This window comes from Lontra canadensis, unplaced genomic scaffold (genome assembly GCF_010015895.1).
Source record: "Lontra canadensis isolate GAN:19392208 unplaced genomic scaffold, GSC_riverotter_1.0 scaffold35, whole genome shotgun sequence".
Classification (NCBI taxonomy): domain Eukaryota; kingdom Metazoa; phylum Chordata; class Mammalia; order Carnivora; family Mustelidae; genus Lontra; species Lontra canadensis.
This window is the reverse complement of record NW_022631029.1, coordinates 9,595,265-9,615,563: the sequence shown is the minus strand read 5'-3', so window position 1 is coordinate 9,615,563 and position 20,299 is coordinate 9,595,265. Positions and strand designations below refer to the sequence as shown.

The 20,299-nt window shown below is 58.6% G+C and overlaps 3 protein-coding genes across 8 annotated transcripts in view; all 3 read right to left on the bottom strand.

The window, feature by feature from the left end:
• Window positions 1-495: 495 nt before the first annotated feature.
• RBM15B (RNA binding motif protein 15B) lies at window positions 496-3,648 on the bottom strand. Its single transcript, XM_032868170.1, has one exon. The coding sequence runs from the start codon at window positions 3,533-3,535 to the stop codon at window positions 854-856; it is 2,682 nt and encodes an 893-aa protein (XP_032724061.1). The 5' UTR covers window positions 3,536-3,648; the 3' UTR covers window positions 496-853.
• Window positions 3,649-5,818: 2,170 nt separating this feature from the next.
• MANF (mesencephalic astrocyte derived neurotrophic factor) lies at window positions 5,819-9,818 on the bottom strand. The gene is made up of 5 exons (XM_032868495.1): window positions 9,741-9,818; window positions 9,415-9,649; window positions 8,556-8,683; window positions 7,699-7,840; window positions 5,819-6,291 (listed from the first exon to the last, which is right to left on the bottom strand). Exons 1-5 carry the CDS (start codon window positions 9,816-9,818, stop codon window positions 6,107-6,109), a joined length of 768 nt encoding a protein of 255 aa, XP_032724386.1. The 3' UTR covers window positions 5,819-6,106.
• Window positions 9,819-12,399: 2,581 nt separating this feature from the next.
• DOCK3 (dedicator of cytokinesis 3) overlaps window positions 12,400-20,299 on the bottom strand; it is a 581,779-nt gene continuing 573,879 nt past the window's right edge. For 3 of the 6 annotated variants that reach the window (XM_032868163.1, XM_032868166.1, XM_032868165.1), the window contains exons 50-53: window positions 20,163-20,281; window positions 18,921-19,008; window positions 14,459-14,541; window positions 12,400-13,694 (exon numbers count right to left, since the gene is read on the bottom strand). In XM_032868163.1, the coding sequence (XP_032724054.1) occupies window positions 13,185-13,694; window positions 14,459-14,541; window positions 18,921-19,008; window positions 20,163-20,281 (800 nt within the window). In that variant the 3' untranslated portion in view covers window positions 12,400-13,184. Of the gene's footprint in view, window positions 13,695-14,458; window positions 14,542-14,569; window positions 15,198-18,920; window positions 19,009-20,162; window positions 20,282-20,299 lie in introns of those variants that run through there. The other 3 variants (XM_032868164.1, XM_032868167.1, XM_032868169.1) reach the window with 2 other exon arrangements.

The window sequence follows — 20,299 nt, the reverse complement described above, 5'->3', positions numbered from 1 at the left end:
CTGCGCTGCCACAACAGCCATGTTAAGGCTGAACAAGAGGGGAAGCCTGAGTCTGATCTGTGACCCTGTGGCATCAGTACTGTACTGCCCCCCCCCCCCCCCCGCTACAAGACCACACGACTGCTCAACACTACCTGCTTGCAAAAGGCCTCAAGATTGGGCGTGGTGGGACAGTCACAGCTCAAAATGAATGGACAGCGCAGGAAACAAAAACTCTGAAACCACCAAAGGCTATAGAGCTTAGGCTCACAGGCTCTGCTCAGGCAGGCAGGGCAGCGTCCAGAGGCAAAGTGAACCTGCTCTCAGCCAAGGCTAAAAACAAATGTGAACGTAGTCCTGACTGGGCCCAAAGAGCTGAGGGACTGAGCCACCAACAGAGCAGGACTCGGGGCTATACCTGGGCTGCAAAGCTGACGTAGGGCATTTGTGTGCATGCAGTGGGGAAAAGTCTTCCATTCAGAGAGGAAAAACTTGATTAAACCAGGACTCTGAACAGGATTAAAAATCCATCCTCTGACAAAGGCTTTACTGACAACTTTCCATACAGTTAGTCAAAAAATAAAAAAAATACAGAACACAGCAGACAGTATCTTGTACACTAGAAATCAACGTGACAGGAGTCCCTTTCTCATTGCTGTAAAAAAAAACAAAACAAAAACAAACAACCCCCCCCCCCGAAAACTAAGAACTTAGTTTTGGTGGGGATCAGGACTCTGGTCCCCCATCCAATGAACCAAAATAACCCAGCAGAGAATTCAAACCAAGGGGATAGGATGTGGGGAGGGAGTGGTGATCAGATTTTTAAAATAATTGCTTTTTGTGACACAAATGCGGAGCTGCAAATAGGTCTGGGCTAGGCAGTGTCTCTTACTATAACTATCACCATGTGTTCTTCTTCTAGCTTGCCCAATGTCCTCAGTGCTGACTGGAGGTACTGCTGTGAAAAGTCGCAGGGTGGGAAGGCATAGAGCATGCCCGTGCTGTCTCTGCCCTTGGACCCACCCACCGGCAGGCTGATCACCCCCGCCGCCTGCTTCTGTTTCAAGTAGGAGACCAGGTTCCTGAGAAGCCGCCTCTGTAGGCCTGGCTCCACCGCGGGCATCCCCTCCGTGCCAGGCCCGCTGGGGGTCGCCTGGGTGGCGAGGAGCACCGCATAGCCGTTGGGGCTCCCCTGCTTGATCCGACGCGTGACCTCATCGAGCTTGGGCTGGTCCAGGCGCAGACGCTGCGCGATCTTCAGCTGGGTCAGCTTGCTCCCGGAAGTGTGGTCTTTGAGGAGGCCAGTGATGACCCCCTGGTCCCCCTCCAGGATGTGCATAGATGTCGGGAAGCAGCTGTTTTTCAACACCAGGAGCCCATTCCAGCCCAGCTGCAGGGTCTGGGCATACTCGGAAAGATTCTTGAGCTTTTTGGTCTCATGTTTTGGCTCTTCCAGAGGCTTGGCCTCAGCCTCAGCGGTCCGATGATTGCGCTCGCTCTCTCGTGTCTTCTTCCCATGAGAAGAGTCTGGAGCCTCATGGTGGTGGTGGTGGCTGCGCTCCTCAGCCCCATGTCTGCTGTTGCTGAGGGAGTTGCTGCTGCACTCCTTGGTCCCGTCACTGGAGTGGTTCTCCTTACGGCTACGCTCAGGAGTGCGGTCAGAGCCCCGGTCCACCTGCGGCCCACCACCCTTGGTCCTGCTCCGTTCCTCATAAGGGGAGTGGGTTGTCCTCCCTCGGTCACTGGAAAGGCTCCTCCGCTTCCGCCTCTCCTCCCAGGGCTTGGGCAGGCCCCGGTCCCCATCTCCCCAGCGCTCCCCACTCCGGCTGCGCACTGACCGGCTGTAGCCCTCCAGGCTGTTCCGGCGGTCAGAGCTTTTACTAGGGCTGGTCCAGTCCCCTTCCAAAAAGGTCCGGTCTCGGTCCGAGTACAGGAGGTGGGGGGGGGTCCTATCCCGCACCCGTAGGTCTGCATCCAGGTTTCGGTGCCGGGTATATCCGTCGGGCAGCAGCTCATAATGCACAGGGAGGGGTGAGGGCTGGTACTGCTGGGGATACCGAGTCTCCTCTGCTTTGGCAAAATCCACACGCAGCCTCCGGTCTGGACCACCCAAGGGAAAGCCCCTCATTTTTGCACAGGCAGCCTGAGCTGCATCCAAGCTCTCGTACTGGATGTAAGCAAAGCTATCTCCCTTGACGTGATCAATGGTCCGAATGCTCCCAAAGCGGTCAAACTCCCGGGCCAGAGCGGCCAGTGAGGTGTTAGGTCCCAGGCCGCCCACCCAGAGGCGAGTGGTAGGGTTGGCCTTGCCATAGCCTATCTTAATGGGGTTTCGGCCAATCACCCGGCCCGACATGGCCACCTTAGCCCTGTGGGCCATGTCTAGGTTCTGGAACTTGAGGAAGGCATACGCACCACCCTGGCCACGGGCAGGTCTCTTAATGACCACTTCCTCAATGATGCCGTACTTCTCAAAGGCCCGCCGCAACTCCACCTCAGACACGCTGTGGTCCAGGTTCCCGATGAAGAGGTTGCGCGTGGCCCGCTGGTCATCTTCAGGCATCAGGTCCTCCTCACACACAGCAGGGTAGCCGTAGGGGCGCCCGCGGTCGTCATACAGCCCGTAGTAGTCCAGGGCCCGCTCCCGGGATAGTCCCACTGCGGCGGCAGCGGCAGCATCCAGGGCAAAGGCTGCTGCAGCGTGGCGGGCGCGGGGCTCTCGCAGCGGCGGGGCGGCTACTGGGGACAGCGAGCGCTGCTTGTACTGGTAGCCGCCGTGCAGGGGTAAGTAGCCTAGCGGGTCGGCGGGCGTGGGCGGCCCCGGGGGCGGCGTGGAGGCGGCAGCGCTGCTGCTGCTGCTTCGCCTGCTGCTCCCGCCGCCGCCGCCGCCGCCGCCACGCAGGTACACGGGCTCCACCTTGAGCGGCCGGTCGTAGAGCAGCAGCTGGCGGGCCAGGGCGTGCTGGCGGGCCTCGCGTGCGTCCTGCGGGTGCCGGAAGTTCACGTAGGCCACGCGGCCCAGCTCCGGTGTGTGCGACAGGCGCAGGCTGATCTCGCCGAAGCGCTTGAACTGGTGGAAGAGCCGGTCCTCGAGGTGCTCGGCGGGCAGCGCGGGGCTGAGGCTGCTGATGAGTAGCGTCTTGTACTCGGGCGCGGCTGCCGAAGAGCCGGGACCCGCGGGCTCAGCCCCGGGTGGTGGCGGAGGTGGTGGCAGTGGAGACGCGCGGGGTGAAGCACCTGAAGCGCCTGGGTCCCCGGAGGCCTTGCCGCCGCGTCCTCCGCCGCCGGCGCCCGAGCCCGAGGAGCGGCCGCTGCTCGCACGGTGATTTGCGTCCCCGGCGCCGCGGCCGTCACGATGCCCACCCCCGCCGCCCCCGCTACCGCGGGGTTTGTCTCGGGCCCTCGCTGGAACGGGATGCTTGGCGCCGCCCGAGGCCTTGTGCGCCGCCCGCCGCCCGCCCGCCTCCGCCTCCCGTTCGCGCTCCCGCGGCCGCTTGGCCGACGATGACGAGCCGCGCCCGCTCGGGCTCGAGTCTCGCTCGCTCTGCCTCTTCATGGCGCCGGCGCGGCGGGCGGGCGGGCGGCCCGCAGGCCCCTCACAGCGGCGGCGGCGGCGGCCGAGGAGGTAGCGCCCCCGGCGCCGCCATCTTGGACAAAAGGACTCGGCGCGGCGGTGGCGGCGGTGGCGGCGGGGCGGGGCGGGAGGGGAGCCCAGGGGCTGGGCGTCGCGTTATCAGGCTGCGCCGGACTGTCACGTGACCCCGCAGCGGGCGGAGCGGAGCTGCGCCGGGCTGGCGTCATCGGAATGCGCCGCCCCGTGTCACGTGACCCCGGGGCGTGCGAGCGAGAGCTGCCCGACAGCGAGCTCTGGCGCCACCGCGCGGCTAAGGGGCCGGGCTACGCGGAGATCCGGGACTTCGCGAGAACCCGGCTGGTTCGCCCTGTCTCCGACCCCGGCGGGCTGCAGGCCCTAGGCCTCCCGCTTCCGGCTCGGGGGTCCACGCTGCGTGGAATGGGAGTGGCAGCGTCTTTGGGCGCCGGGTTCCCTCGTCTTGACCCAGCGCGGCCTCTTTACGTGGCATCTCCCCAACCCGGCATCTCCACAGCATCTCCCGACTGTGGTCGGGGATAGGCAGGCGAGAGGACCTAAGCACGCCTCTTCCTAGGCCCCGTCCAGGACCCACATCCCGCAAAGCAGACATCCTCCGCGTTTACGTATCACGCAGCAGCCCCCGGAAAGGCCGCGACGACCACGGGCTATGAGTGCAAAAGGCGAGGCCCGTCTGGGTTCAGACAGAGAAACCCGAGCCAGCAAACCTGCCGTTTACCGAATGGGAATAGTCTCCTTGGTGCCACAAGGGGCCACCCTCTGCTGCGGCCTCCAGAGCTGTAAGGGCAGCGCCAACGGAGCCAAGGGCGGAGGCCAATCCATTAGTTACCACAGCTTGCACGCTTACCTCTCACTGGCTAGTGCCTTTCTATCCACCTCCAGGGCCAGGACCTCTTCTCCAGAGGTGAGGTGCAGCGGCGGGGAGAATCCTGCCCAGTTGCCCAAGCCCCGTTGGGAACGTGTCATCTCCAGAGAGCTGCTGGGCGCATCGCAGAACTGACCCAACTTCTGCAAGGAAACCTTAGGGGTGGGGAAGAGCCTACCAGTTCTTTCTCCTCCCGCGGTCATAAATAAAGCTGCTCCTGGAGCAGCTGAGGCAGATGCAAGGGGAAAGCTCTTATAAGAAACACCTGTTAACAATTGCCTGATCTGAACACTTCCAGAATGAGTTAACCCTTTGTAGCTTGCCTTGGGGGTCAGCCCTAGAGCAGTACCGGTTGGGTGGTTTTCCCTGTGCCTGCGTTCAGTGTGGCCTGTAGGCCACGGCTGTCTGCCTCCTAAGACTTCTGTCTTGAGGTGTGGATTTTCCCAGTACCTGGCGGGGCCTCAGGGCACTGCACTTGTCAGATCTTAATAGCCCACGTAATTCCTCCAAAGAAGGAAGTCTTGGCCCGAGAAGTAGCTCAACCTTCTTGCCTCCCTCCTAGAAACCTGGTGTTGATGAAATGTGGGACTGCTGCTGGCTCTCCTTAGTGGACGCCACAGCAGGTGATTAAGAAGGCCTATGGAGGCAGACTGAACTTAACAGCATAAACGATGTGATCTGAGATCTTCTGGGGAAGCACTGCTTTAGTCCTTCCCTTCAGGTGGTCTTGGCAACCCAAGAAGCAGAGGGGTCTCCACCAAGTCAGAGCTCATGCTGATAACTGAGTTTCCCAAAGCCAGCCCTGGAGAGGAACTGAAAAAGCAGACTCTGGGGACAAGACTTCATTGGTTGGACTTCTCTTGATCAACAAGGCAAAAGGCACCCTCTCACTGACTTTGTATAGGTTTATATACAACCCCTGTAAGTCTTGCAGAACCCCAATTAGGCATCAGAAGCTTGGGGCACCAGACCACAAACCAAGTAGACAGCTGGATTGGATGGTGGTGGGCAGAGGTAGCCAGGCCAAGAGCATGTCTAGAAACGTGAGGGTCCTGAACACTGGCAGTTACCGAGGTCATCCTCTGAGAAGGCCCCACGGAAGCCCCTCCCTTGTACACCAGCTTCAACCCTCTGTGCTCTGCACGAAGCCCCACAGCTTCTGACTCCTCTTCTGGGACTCCCACTTGAAGTCACCTCGGGGTGGCGCATCAGGCACAGCCTCCTCCCGGGCTCACCCCCCCTGCCCCTGACACCTCAGCCAGCGTCCTGCCCTGGCGTCTGCAGCCCTGGTTGCTGCGGGATGAATGTGACAATATCGGACAATTCTTTGTGAACCGGAAAGCATAAACTGGTGGGATCTTCGATAGGGTTGAAATCCCATTTCAGATTCACTTTAATTCTCCGAGGACAGCTAGAAATTTTCTTCCTTTAATAAAAAAATTCCCAGACACACTTTGAAGTCCTAGAGTAAACCAGCAACAGAACAAAGTGAATCCCCCCAGGGGGGCGCTGGAGAGCCAGCTTCATCAGGAAAGCTCCAGGCTTCACACCTGACATTGTCAGGAGCCCGCCTAAAAAATAAATTACAAAAAGGCTGTGGGGAAGACGCAGGTGAGCTGCTTTCCCCTCAGGTGCAGCAGGGACCAGGCCGACTACAAATCAGTCCGTGAACTGGCTGCCTTGGGGGCATATTTAGGCATCAGTTCGTTAATCTTCCGGATGTAGTCCGATTTCTCCGCGCAGCCTTTGCACGTCTCCCCCCAGTCGTCCAGGATCTTCTTCAGCTCTTTGACCCGGAGCTTCTTCAGGTCCACCGTGCTCAGGTCGATCTGCTTGTCTGGAGGAGAAAGCAGGGAGAGCTGGTGGGAGTGGCCGCAGATACCCCCACCCACCCCCAGCCGCAGTGCCAGGAAAGGTCACCCCTGTACAGCCCCCCAAGCCCTTAAAACAAGCAGCCCTACTGGCTGGAGGGGGACAAACATTTCAGACACCTGCAGTTGCGTGTCCGTGCTCACCGTCCCGACCTGGGGGAACTGGCTCGAGGCCCTTTCACCAGAAGGCCGGTTTCACCCTGGCAGCGTCCACCCGGACATGCAGTGCTGCCCAGGACTGGGACAGAGGCCACGTGGTCCTTATAGGACGAACCTTACAGAAGAAATGTGGTGTTGCTCCGCACCCCCCGCCCCGCCCAAGTGCCTTGACAACTAGTCACAGTAGAGATGAAGTCACTGCAGAGTGACAGCTCCAGGGTGACCGAGCAGACAGATCCCCTAGTTCCAATTTCCCCACACAGGCCCTGGTTAGGAGCTTACTCCCCATGACTTGTGAGCACAGAGAGACTGTGAGCCAACTGCTCCTGCCCCAGGTCCCTCTCAGGAGACTAGGCATCCTTGACACAAGTGGGCAAACACAGGCCCTTGGACACTCGAGTCACAATAAAATATGTTGGTTTTATAGAGAAGGATAACTATTCCCGGTCCTGACTCTGAGGACCTGGCCTGCTTTTTTCCACCAGAGATCTGTTCGACAAGAGGGGTGCCGCAGCGCCCAGAACTCTTGGTCCTGCCTGTCTGCACACAGCATTTCTCTTCAAAATAATAAAGATCACTGGGCCTTCAGCAGGATGAGCCAATTAAACCGAGGTCAGGCCACATCCCTTCTCCGCTCAAACACCCGTGTTGCCAGGGCCTGGGTGGCTCAGCTGGTTGAGCATCTCTCGATTTCGGCTCAGGTCATGTTATCGGGGATCGTGGGACCAAGCCCCACATAGGGCTCTACACTCAGCGGGGAGCCAGCTTGAGATTCTCCCCCTGCTCCCACCTTCTCTAAAATAAATCAGTCTTGTGGGGGGAAAAAACCTCTCTGTGCCCCTGCAAACCCAAACCAAACAAAACCACGTTCCCAACTTCACTCAGATTAAAGACCTAAAGCCAAATGTTCACCAGCCTGCGAGGCCCTGTGCCCTGCCCACCCGTCCTACACCGTGTCCTCTGCCTGCAATGCTCTTCCGTCAGCTCCTCTCAGCTGATCTGCCGCCTTTGAAGTCTGCTGAGTGTCATCTCCTCCATGAGGCCTCTCCTGCCAGATCCGTACTACCGACCCCTCACTTGGCACCACCGGTCCACTACACAGCTCACTGGCCGCGCTCTTGTCTCTCACCAGCCTGTGCCAGCTAGAAAGCCAGCTCCGTGAAGCCTGAGCATGAAGGCTCTGTGCTGATTCAGTAAGGACTGGCCACACTCACCATACTTGAGCTCACAGATCTGGCTGTCCTTCTTCTTGAGCTTCTCACACACCTTCTCCACAGGGATGTGGTGAGCCAGGGGCTTGGACACCTCATTGATGATCTTAGTGGCAGCGTCATCTGTGGCCCCGATGTAGTAGCACTGCAGCAAGAGAGGACAGTGGCCTTCAGGCGGTTCCACCGGAGGGCCTTCTCCTCCGCAACACACTGACCGCTCAAAACCTCTCTCTCTGGCAGGGCCTCATGCTCCCATGCCCTGCCTGTACTGGCAGTCAGGTTCGGTCAGTGTAAACCCTGGGCTCTTAATACATGCCCAGTTCCAGAGTTGACAGCCTCCAAATAAGTTTATGAGTCACCAGGATTCAGACCTTTACACAGAGACAGACAAACCAGCGACTGCCAGGGAAATTAAAGCTACAAAAGTCCTTAGTTCATTAGTAAGGCTCTTGTCCTCAATTCAGCCCTAGCCCCTGCCCGTGCCCAGTTTGTTATCTTCTTGTGTCCTTGCTCATGGCCTCTCCTGCTCACAATGGCTGTTCCCTCTGCCAGAGATGCTCTTCCTCAGAGTCTTGACTATTCTACCTGCATCTACATCTCCCCTCTCTGCCACAGCACCCTGGTCATTTTCTCCAGTACACTCATCCCATGGCATCATTTGCCCAACTGTCATTTCTCCCCACTGATCCCCCCAGTGCCCGGCACACAGTAGGTGCTTAGTCAATACTAACGTGATAAAAAATAGCCCAACTCCAGAATGCATGAAAGCACTCAAGTCCCACACCAGCACACTGACACAACAGCACACCTCCTGAGCACAAGTGGGCGGGGCCAGCCAGGGAGGGGAACCAGCTACTCACCAACCGATTCTCTTTGCCTCTTGCTTCCCGGCAGAATTTTATAAGTTCTTTTTCAATAGAGGACGGTGAGAATGTGACATCTCTGTCTTTGAGGTCCTGATAAAATCTTCCCAGATAGGAGATACAGACTGGAAAAGAGGGGAAAGGGAGATGCTCAGCAACCACCAAGTTGCATCCCAATCCACCAGAAGGGAACACGGTCAGCAATTTTAATAGGAGACACGGAGGTGAGTTTTTTCCATCACCGGGGTTTCTCAAGTGCCCACAGGCCGATAGAACCCGGCTCCGGGTTGCTGGGTTCCCCTGGTACACCCAGGGCACGCGGGGAACGAGCATCACCAAATGACCCACACACGGCTCCTCCCTGCTCCTTCCACAAAGTTTATGCCGAGACTGAACACGTGTCCTTGAGATGGGCTCCCTGTGACCTCATAAGAGGCCAAACCGGAGAGCGAAGACAAAAACGATCCAAATGCTTCTCATTTCCAAACACAACACCGAACCCCGAGGTGCGGCTCCGCAAGCCCACCGGACCCGGAGCGGTGCTTAAGGCTGGCACTAGGGGCTCCGGACCTGAGCCAGGGAGAGCCTCTGCCCCAGTGATGGGAAAGGACAAAAACTCCGGCGTTATCGCAATGTCAAGCCAAGTTTTCTGCACGATCTGGTCCCAACTTTTTCTTGTCGGACTAGCTTCCTATGCCCGAGAGCTGTTTCCTAGGCCGGCGTCTGCTCCATCTCGGGCGGACCCCGCTGGGACCGGCCGCCGCCCCCTCCCGTTCCAGCCCCGGCCTCTCGGCCGTTCGGTGGTGTTCAGCGCCGCCAAGCCAGCCTTGGCGCGCGGACCCCGGCCCCGCCGCACCTTCGCAGTCGCCCGGCCGCAACGTCCGGCCGCCCGGCAACACGCTCAAAGCAAGCGCCACCGCCAGCCCGTGCGTGGCCCACATCCTCCACCTCCTCCTCCTCCTCCGCCGCCGCCGCCGCCGCCGCCGCCCGACTGAACCGCGCCCGCCGTGAGGCGCTACCTCCAGGTCCCGCCCGCGCGCCGTAGTTCCCCATTGGCGGGCGGCCCCCGCGCCCTCCCACACGCCGCGCTCCTATTGGTCCACGCGCCTGGGAGCCCAGACCGGCGGCTCCACGCTGCCCTTTCCTATTGGCTGGTAGCGTCACCCGCCCTTAGCCCTAGACAGTTGTCGGCCGCTGATTGAACCAGGGCGTTCGGCCGGAAGCGGCCGCGGGGGCGGCGGAAGCGGCCCGGGACGCCATCTTGAGTAGGGGCAGCGGCGGTGCCTGAAGCCGGAAGTCTCGGGCTGGAGTGGGATTCGGCCGCAGGTCCGCGCCCTGGAATTATCCCAAGTACCCTCTGCTCTGGGCCCTACGCTGGCCCGAGAAGCCCCCGAGGACTTCTTCCGGGGTCCCGACTTGTGGCGCAGGCCAGCATCTCTGGCGTCAATCGCTGCCCAAAGGGCAGGCTTCGGGTGACAGTCCTTTCCATTTTTTAAAAACGATCCCGAGTGGGGGCCCTAGGCTTCGGGGAGCGCCCGCGAGTCCTGCCGACCAGGCCCGAAGGTGCGCGTTAGGCTGGAGGCCGCCTTTTTCGGGCTGACCGGACACCAGCTCGGGTGGACAGACGCTGGGCTGGAGGATTTCCCATAGGAAGCAACCCCCCTCCCCAAGCTGCCGTCCCAGGCCCCAGGAAAGCGCCTGGCCTGGTTAGGCGCTGTCGGTATGCGATCCGAGCTGGCCCGCGTTGGTGGGGAGCTAAAGGGCTGGACTGCCGCGGCTGGCGGCGACGCTCCGGGGGATCCCTGGTTGCCGGGAGCGCCTCTTGAGTAGGTAGGGGCCCACCAGTCAGCGGACAGGCACTGGAGAGGGTTTCTTCTTTGCCTGTCGTCCATTCAGGTTCTGTCTCAAGGCAGGACTTTGGAAAGGCTGGCTCTGTGCTCTGGGCAGAGAGATCCCTATGGGGCTAAAGGGCTTGGAGCCCAGCGACGAGGATTGGAGAGGGGGCACTTGGGCTGCTCCCATTCAGTGAATTCAGTGGGTCAGTATCAGGTATTCATCTTTAATTCACATCACAGCAGTCAAGGGAGTGGGGAAAGGGGAAAAAATCAAGTGGCAGATATTTACATCTAAAATTCACATTACTTGTTGGATTTAGAACATGCTACCACAATATATACAGTAAAATACCTCTTGGGACACTAGTACAAATTTTTTTTTTCTTTTAACTTTGCTTTCTGGTACAGGTAAGATCATTTTTAAATCACTTTTTTAAACATAAATACATAAAAGAAATGGTTAGAAGTCTTATTTTAAATAAGCACAGAATGCTGGAGGTTAAAAACACATTTATAGGGCTGAATACCAATTGGACATCACACTCTATACATTTTTTGCTCAAATTCCTGTACAAATACACAGCATTCAAATAAGTATTTACAAATAAGCTTGAAAGAATGAAAATCAGTGTTTCACAATCTTTTCGGAGGATTCTCATTTCTGGCCTCCCACTTCCCCTCAGACTGGCGTTCTCCAACAAAAGGGATTTGGATTATGTCCTTTTCATCCAGTTGGGGAAAATGGAAAGGGAAAACAAACCTCCTCACCTTGCATGAAAACGCAAGGCCAAACCAACCCACACTCCCCGCCCTACCATCCTGTGCCACCAGGTGGAGAAGGTCGATGTTCTTATGCAATGACTGCCTTGTCCAGGGATTGATGTTCAGAAGTGCCCTAAACTCTAAAGTTGCCCTCCCACCGAAGTCTCACACCCAGAGCTAGCCCCTGACCCTCTAACACTTGTGAACACCAGATGCTCCAGGCCTGCCCTCTGAGGTTGGGGCTGCGATGACTGATCCACTCTGCTTGGAGCCATCCTTACAGTATCCGGAAGGACCCACACTGGTGAGAAGCACCCCCCAGATGCCCTGAGGGTAATGCGCCCCTCCATCTTTCCCAATAGGTTACTTGCTGGCATTACTGTTCAGTAAGCTGGCATTCGTGTACAAGAGAAGAACACCCTGGCCAGCCTTGTGTGTTTGGAAAGAGGGACTGTAGGGAAGGGGTGGGGGTCTAGGGCCTGGGGCCTGGCCACGGAAAGAGAACTACAGGAGAACACACCTGCTCAACAAGGAGAAGGCCGCCTTGTGACCATCAAAGTTGTGAACTCAGGCAAATGAAAGAAAAATACTGTAGACTTTTTTAAAGTAACTTAGAAGCACCCTGGTAAGATACTATTCCCGTCCCACCCTATCCCCCCAAATAATGAACCAAGAGGAAAATCAATGCCCTGACCTGAAAGAGTTTCCTATAAAGACACCACTGCCCTCTGCCCAACAGACTGGGGAGGCTGGAGAAAGTAGCCTCATGCCCGCCCCGAACCCTGAGTGGTGGTCCCCGTGGGCCTGGAGTATGTTGGGGGTGGGGGAGGGAGGCGCGGTGGGACAAGGGGCAGGGGCTGATACAACAACTGCACTTGGCCACTTGGAAGAGGATAATTCAACCTGCTTGGCTCTCTGCTTCCAAAAGGGGGAGCTCCCTCCCACCCTCTTTACCCAGGAGCTTGCTGAACCTGACCGCGAGTCCTCAGGGCTGGAAGCCTGGCTGGGCAGCCAGCCCCACTGCTCAGAGGTAGTGCTGAAAATCCCTGATTCAGGAGCTGGACGACAGGCATTCTGGCCACTTCTGAAAGCTCAGAGGATTTCCGGCCCCTGCCACACCCCAGCCTCACTCCCATGCCAGCTCTTCTCTCAACACTTGGCCTCCTGGACCCCGGGGAGGAAGGTGCCTAGGGCAGTTCCTCTGGCTCCATACCCCCAAGAGGGTGGGAGATAACTTCTGCAGATACATTCACCAGCAGGGGGGCTCCTGCAGGGCATGAGGTGTATTGAGAGTGGAAGTGAGCAAATGGTCAGAAATAAAAGCGATGGAGGGAAAAATCCAAGGTAGAGTGGAAGGCAGGGCTGGCCCACGGAAGCCTGGCAGTGTGCCCTGGGCATGCCTTAGGCCAGGTCACATGCCTGAGCTGGCAGGTTGGCCCAAGCAGCCCCTCAGGTGCACACTCCTGGATGGAAGAGTGGGCGGGTGGGTAGGCTTTTGTGCAAAACGGCTTGTAGCTCCCTTGTCCACCTGTGACGTGTAGTCCACGTGGTCCTTGCAATCCCTGAATACAACCATGAGCTCTTCTGTCCATGCAGCAGCGGAAGAAGTCCCTAGTGCAATTTCCATTCTCTGTGCCTCTCTGCCCTGGAGGGAGGGCCTGGGCTCTGACCCTGGGGCCCTGCAAAGCTGCAAAGCAATTCTGTCTGTGCAATATCTCCGTATAGCTCCACGTGGTCTGGAACTGCAGGAGGAAGAAAGCATCTACTGCACAAAGGAAAGAAAGGAAAACCCATAGAAATGGAAACGTAGAAAATGAACTCAAAAGAGAAGCCACAACCCTTCATGCTGCTGTGGCCTCTGTACATGGCAACACACGAGTTCACGGCAGTAGAACGTAGACTCGGGGTGGCTCTCTCCTGAGTGCCGGGCCTCTCGGCTCCCTGGGGTAGGGGGGACTTGCTTCTCAGACCTGGAGTGGCTGGGCAAGCTGCTCACTGCGGGGCGGTGTCCCCACCGCCTCCCTGCCCCTCACTGTTCCCCGCGGCTGTGCTCCCAGGCCAGACGGGCCTGCTCTTCCTTGGCGCTCCCAGGGGGCAGCGAGGCCTTGCGGTGCAGGCCCCGGGGCCGGTCAGCGTCTTCGCGAAGCAGCACGCCCTCCTCGTGCTCCAGGGCTGGCAGGCGGCTGTGGTAGGGCTTGGGTGGCAGCGCGGGTGGGTCCATGGGGTCCTGAGGGACGACGCACCCGGGGGCTGAGTGGCTTCGGCATGGCTGGGCCTTGATGGAGTCCAGGACTGCGGACTCGGAGAGGCTGTAGTGGACAGGGAGGTAGGGTGGCTCGAGATCTTCGTCGGCGTTCCAGGCCTGGCTCGGCATGGAGTCCATGGTGTCGGTCCGAGGTGGGGCCTCCGAGGAGTGCCCAAAGTTACTCTCGCTCAGGGAGGACACGCCGCTGCTGGCGCTGCCGGACAGGGTAGAGTTGCTGCCATCCAGACCCGACTGGGGGCTCGTGGGGGAGGCCGGGATAGGGTGGAGAGGAGACTGCAAAGCAAAGGGTGGGCATGTTAGAACTTCTCCTGCGGACGGGCTGGCGGCTTGCTGCGTGGAGAAAGGGCCAGGTGCTTGTACTCATTGGCTGCCCACTGGTCTCTTCGGCAGCCACCTCCCAGCAAGCCAGGGGAGCCCCAGAATCAGCACCATCTCTGTGGGCAGAAATGGCTCTGCCCTGAGCACTAGGCACTTGTACCCTGTGGCTCTGGGGTGCTGACAGAGAGGCTGGGTCAGCAGGCCAGTGGGCAGAACAGAAAGAACCCCCAGGACCATGGGCCAGATGAATGGGCTCTGCTGCTAAAACCTGTGACTGAGTCCATCTTTTCCAATGTGCAGAAAAACGAGTGATTTTCATGAGACTTTGCTGCCTCCTGCCTCTTGCTTTTGACTGGACTCCAGTTTAAAATAATCTACCATCTACCATGGGAGTATTTCTTGCCTTCTTGAATTGTGTGCCGTTACCTGGTAACACCAGCAGGAGCCCCCCAGCCCCTCACTGCCCCTTGCCCGTGCACCCTGGGCACCACGTGTTGCCGTCCCCCTGACCTCCCTGGCCCCCTCACACTGGTTCCAGGACACATCAGTAATCTGCATCTCAAGCGTGGCCCTGGGCACCCCTAACTTCCATCGGGCTGGGCACTCCGGGAGGGAGCAGGAAGGGCTGTGGCTCATTTCATAGAGCTGATTCCAGAGCAGACCAGAAGGTTCTGCTCACCACCCCCACCCCCGCTGGGACTGTTGCTTCAGTACATTACCTTGCGCAGAGTCCGGGCAGGCAGGGCCGGGGGGGTGTCACCCAGGGGGTGGTGGAAGGCGTCAAAGTGTAGGGAGTAATGACCTGCAAAGGGAATAGAACCAGAGCCTCAGCTGGGACCCCTCTGGGGCTGTGTGGGCACATCTTGCTGGGCCAACTGGGCAGCCGTGGGAAGAGGCTCCTGGGGACCTCTCAGTGTTGAAGGCCACAGGAAAACCTCTCTTTTCACTGGAGTTCTTCAAAACAGGCTGCTGGAGTAAAAGACACCTGTGCCACACAAAGTCAAGAAGGTCGAGTACATCAGAGCCCACAGGATGACAGGCCGCCGCCAACTGGCAGCCCTCCGGCAAGCTGGTGGGTAGCAGGCTTGGCACAGTCGGTTCCATTGTCTTCGGCCCCCCTGGCTGGGAAGGCCTGACTGAGCTCACCTGCTGTACTTGGAAACCTCACAGACCCCAAAGCCCAGCAGGATCCTTCCCGTGGTGGGGATGGTTTTTCCTTGGCTGAGTTAGCCCAGAGAATGGGCCAGCTTCTTAGTTTGGAGGGCTGCTGTCCTTGCCCCTGAGTAGAGTCTGAAACCAGGGACTATCTGGGGGACCCGCTGGAGGTCTTCTTACCATGCAGCAGGCTTCGGGGAGGCACTGGGGGGGCCAGGATGTGCCCCATGTGGGCAGACAGGAAGGGCTGGGCCTCTTGGGCTCCACTATCCAGGCTCCAGCTGCTGGGGGCTGCTGGCACCGCTGAAGGGTGGAAACAGATGGCAGGAAGGGAGGTTACTTCTTGAGCCATCCTCGGGGAGAAGCCCATTCTATGGCCTCTGGCTTCTCCAGGTGTGCACTATGTACTCAGCACGTGTAGGAGTGACACGCCAGCCCCCCCAAAAGCTGGCCAAGTGAGATGCTGTGGCCCAGAGGAGAGGGACAGAAGCTGCTTACGAGGATGGCACCAGAGGGAGTGGGCATCTGAAGAATACTTAGGGGGAGGCAAGCTGAGAGGATAGCAAGGAATGAATGTCTGCAGCCTGTGGGACTTGCCAGGAAGAGGATAGAGAACAGAAGAAATGAGCAGAGCGGAGTGGAATGGGCTGAGGAGACAGAATGTAGAAGAGGGCAGCCACAGAGCTCCTCCCCAGAGCCATGTCAGGGCTCTCTGACTGCTCTGGCCCAGTGGGAAAACCAGGGAGCACCGAGGGCAGGAGGCAGACACCGCTTCCTCCTAGAGCTAGTGCCCGGCTGGGGGGCTGGGCAGGGGCTGGGTCCCAGAGGGCCTGTGGTAGCAAGCAAGCTCTGCCCACTGACTGGGTTTGGAAAGCACCAGGGCTTTTCAGGCAGGGACCGGTGTTCAGTGTGCCTGCTGGAGGAAAGAGTATACAGCCCAAGAGTTGTAGCTCAGGTCTGGCTGGACCGGTGGCTTCCCTAAGAAGGGGAAGGACTGTGGAACCAATGGTGCTTTGAGGCCTTAGAGAAAGATCCCGTTCCTGGCACCCACATGCCACAGACGCAAGGTAGAGTGGCCTTGGACAAAGGGAAACAAAGAGTGTCCACCTGTGCTAAGGAAGGCGTTCAGTGCCAGAATACTTGCTCCCCGACCCCCAGCCATGGCTGGGATGACTAACTTTGCAGGAAGGAGATGAAATGAGGAATGGCTAGACCTCAGGCTCCGAGGGGCCCTCTACCAGAGCAGAGCAGCAGAGGACATGTGAATCCTGTTAGCCAGCTCCTCCTGGAGACCCGATACCACCACCAAGAAATGTGCCTCTACTCCAGCGGAGCCCGGAAGCATAATCTCCCTTTTGGGCTGTCGGGCCGGGCAGCAGCTCAGAACCTGCGCACCTGGCTGCTGGCTTTGTACTCAGGCAGTTGTAGCTAAACTGGGCCTCAGGAGTCTGGGGTCTGGGCTCTCCTTGCTCCAGGTACTGAGCAGGGAAAGCTAGGGCCTGAGAGGCTCTGGAAGGGAAGAAGCTGGAATCCAGCCTTCAAGAAGGATGTGGTCAGGAGGGGCCCGGCCCCTCCTGAGATAAAGTGGTGATGTCCTTCCTCTTCCTCCCCACTGGTCTGGAACTGGAGTGGGGGCCTGCAGCAGAACACAAGGCAGAACTCCACCGTCTGAACAGATTCAGTTCTCAGGACTGCACAGTCCCGTGGGATGGTGGACGGCTGGTGGCAGGAGGGGCGAGGCAGTGACGGGGAGGATGGGCACTCAGCTGTTGCCTAAAAGGAGGAAAGAATTCTGAATCTGATGAACAGCACCAGGTGGATTCTACCAGAAGTCCTCCTCAGGGAGCCCAAGGCTCCTGAAGAACAGGACAGGCCCATTCTCCCACAGGCTCTCTGCAAGATGGGGCAGGAGCTCCTGAGTCCTCAGCACTGAAAAGAGCCACCGAATCTTAGAAATTAAGAAGCTTGGAGGTGGGTCTGGGTAGCTTCCCCAAAAGGGTGCTGACAGCCCAAGCTCTCTGTGCACATCAAGGCCCTAGAAGAACTGCGGGGTTGCAGAAGTTCACCCAAGAGCCTGAAGTAAGCTGCGGGCAGGGAGGCTCTGGGGGAAGAAAGCTGGAGAGGCTGCAGGGCTTTACAAAGCACGCCTGCCTGAGCCCATCCATGCGACTGAGAAGCCATCCAGTTCACCCTGCAGCCTGATGTCTGGGAGCTGCGTGGCCCAGGTGCGCCGGGGCTGGTGGAAAATCGAAGCTGGAGTGACTCAGCCTAGGAGGAGGGGGCAACCCCTGCTGTGGCCTGGCCATTCCTCTCTCTGTCCTGTTAACAGAGGTCCAGGGCTGGCCTGAGGTCCCCGCTGCACAGCCGATAGCCCTGAGGGCAAGCTTGTCTGGGCTGAAAGTGGCTGGCAAAGAGAGATGACCACGAGTGAGAGAGGTGGAGTCCTTGTGGGACTCAGGATCCCGATGACAAGAGAATGGTGACAAGTGCGTGCCACTCCTGCCCTGGAGGATCCTGGCAGAGGCTACGGGAGTCGTCGCTCTGGCCTGTGTGCTCCTACTAGGTGGATGTCTCAGTTGCTGCCTCGAAGCGCTGGCGTTGTGGATGGGTGTGCCCGAGGGGGGCTCAGCCCCTTTCCTTCCCACACCTGGGGGTGGGCGTGCCCAGCTTCCTGCCGCAGCCTGGTCTGACGCCTGATGCTCTTCTGTGTCCAGCTGGCATAGGGCCCAGCTCTGCCCCCAGCACCCATTTGAGTTCTGAGCCCGTCTATGCTCTCGGCTAGCTGTCAGATGGCTCCACATCTCAGGGGAAGAAAAGGCACAGTGGATTTTGGCCCCAGAGGCCTCTGTAACAGGGGCAGGGTCCAAGGGGCTGCATGTTTCAGGGACACGCTGCCTTGAGGCTGGGGAGGCATCTTCAGCCGGAAATCTCCATGGCCTTTGTGGTTGAGCACCTGGTGCTGATGCCCACCAGCCACTGAGGCTGTGGACCCCATGTCTGGTCTCCTTAATGAAGACACAGAGGCCTGTCCTCTGTGGTGAGTGACAGAGGAACAATGACGGTGGGGACAGCAGACAGCAGTTGGTGAGGAGGTGCAATGACAACATGATGACGGCTTTGGAGGGACCAGTTCTGATGGGACAGCAGGTTGTACTTCCAGGGACTGAGTGTGTCCTGAAGCCCAACAGAGGGAGGTGAGGGAGGGGACGCTACAGGGAGGAGGGCCAGGATGGGGCCGGGGCTGGGGGGCAGGTGGGGTAGCACAGTCCTCGGATAGGTATTGCCCTGTGTTAAACTGCACTCTGATCCCCATCTGCGGGCCTTTGGGCCAGGGCCTTTGGGCCCGAGCCTGCTGCTTGCAGCGGCGTGCTGTGGCAGAACACTGGGTCGAATCCATGAGCCAAGCAGCCTCTGTTCTAACTGCCTAGTCTCATGCCCACGCTGATGGGCTCACAATGGAGAAGATGGACTCACAGCAGCCGCCAGCCCAAGTGGCTACAGGAGGACTGGACTCAGAGGACCCGGGGCTCCCCTGGAGAGAATGGTCTCTGGGGAAGTTCACTTTGCCACAGCTGGTTCTTCCCATTCTTCTAGGGGCTTGTTCGGCCATATGCCAATTCTGAGCAACAAGGAGAGGTTCCTGAGGGCCCAAGTTGAGAGTGACCAAAGAGGCCGTAGGGCTTGCTGAATTCTGGGGCTGGTTGGGAGGAGCCCAGGGGACTGACTGCCCACAGTCTGAACAGCCTAAGTGTCCATAACGGTGGGCTCGGGGCAGGAGCAGCTGGGGCCTCTCAGAGGGCGGGCCCTGGGGAGGGAGAGCCACAGACTAACAGGATCCAAATGTAGCATCACGCCAGACGTCGGTTTAACAGTGAGCACAGGAGTTGGTCAGGACTTTGGACAGACAGACAGGCCTGGGTGTTGACGTATGGTGCAGCCTCGGCCAGGTGGTACTTGGAGACAAGAGTCAGACGCTCAGGATGGGGACAGACATGGGGGGAGGCCACCTGGGAAGGGGAACAATACCTTTTTCAGCCACAGACAGATTGGGATCACTGCAGGGTTTGCAGGATCCGACCACTTGCTGGAACAGGGCCCGCTGGAAATTTGGCAGCTGAGGGAAGGAGAGAAATATCAAAGAGGGTGAAAACAACCAGTTATACCTTGGGGGGCAGTGCTGTGGGCCCAGGAGCCAGGACATTTGAAGAGAAGACAGGGAAATCAAAGCAGTGGTACCGCTCATGCTGGAGATGTGTTGGGAAGCTCAGGCCAGCCCCAGGAAGACGGGCCCTCGCTACCAGGCTCTGAAGGCTGCCATGTCAGCATTGGAGGCCATTCTCTACCATGTCTGGCTGGGCTCCAGACTGTCTCGGGTGTGGCCAAGAGAAAGGACACGGGCACTTGAGGTTATCTAACTGCATCCTTTTGTCCTGCCCTGGAGGCCCACAGGCAGAAAGGATGAGGGACCCTTCACCCCTAAGCACTGGCAGACCTAGCTTCCCAGAGGTGCCCTCATAGGCCCAAGCCTGCACTGAGGGTAAGGGCAGCATTCAAGCCCAGAAAGTCACAGACAGGACCCACTGATCTGATAAGCAGCTACAGAGCAGGCCTGCTCCCTCCACTGGCACGGCCCCTGGAGGTACCTCCGAGAAACTGCTGGCATTTTGGACTAGGTGACAGCTGCTTGAAGGTGACTCTCATGGACTCTGATAGAAGGGCAGGTGGACCAGGCAGGGCAAGGAGCTAATCCCTATGGCTTTTGGTTCAAGGCCCCCAGGGAGGGTGTCTGGAGCGCTGTGCAGACGGTGGGGAGCAGTCCCAGCAGGCAGTGATGGGCTTCAGCTAGATGGAGGGATGGATGCAAGAGGCAGAGTTTGCCTGAGTGAGGGTGCCCTTCACACACATAGGGAGGAAAGTCATCCTCCAGACCTGTGTCCACCATGACCTTCCCAGGACAGGAAAGAACCAGTTCCCTCTGCTAGACTTTTTTAGGCTGAGGAGTCCAGGAGGCAGGCAAGAAGGACAGACAGCTACCTGAGCAATGGTGGCTCCACCCTGCCACCATTCTCCCCACAGCTGCACTCCTTCTGGGCTGCTGGTCCTCAGAGCCACCACAGTCCCTGTCCAGGGGCCCAGCAGCCTTCTGAGGGTCTCAAGGCAGAATGAAGGAGGCTGGGATGACAGCACAGAAAGCCTAGCAGATGCAATGAGAGAAGCCCAGGCCGACACACTTGCAGCAGAGGGCAGTCAGGAGTCTGGGTCTACTACCTGTCCGTTCTCCAGGATGGCTGCCGGATACATGGCGCTGCTTGGGCGGTCCCGGTGCGTGGGCAGCAGCAACATCATTTCCCGGGCGTGGCGGTACTTATCTGGCAGAGAGGGAGAGCCTGTAACCAAGTGAGAAC

Excerpts from the sequence above, each read along its gene's own strand:
- RBM15B (XM_032868170.1), bottom strand. The coding sequence starts at position 3,535 with ATGAAGAGGCAGAGCGAGCGAGACTCGAGCCCGAGCGGGCGCGGCTCG.
- MANF (XM_032868495.1), bottom strand. The coding sequence starts at position 9,818 with ATGGCGTCCCGGGCCGCTTCCGCCGCCCCCGCGGCCGCTTCCGGCCGA. Across the intron at positions 8,684-9,414 it reads GCGGCCGGGCGACTGCGAAG|TCTGTATCTCCTATCTGGGA; the intron begins GTGCGGCGGGGC and ends CCTCTTTTCCAG. Across the intron at positions 6,292-7,698 it reads GATCTGTGAGCTCAAGTATG|ACAAGCAGATCGACCTGAGC; the intron begins GTGAGTGTGGCC and ends TTTCTCCTCCAG.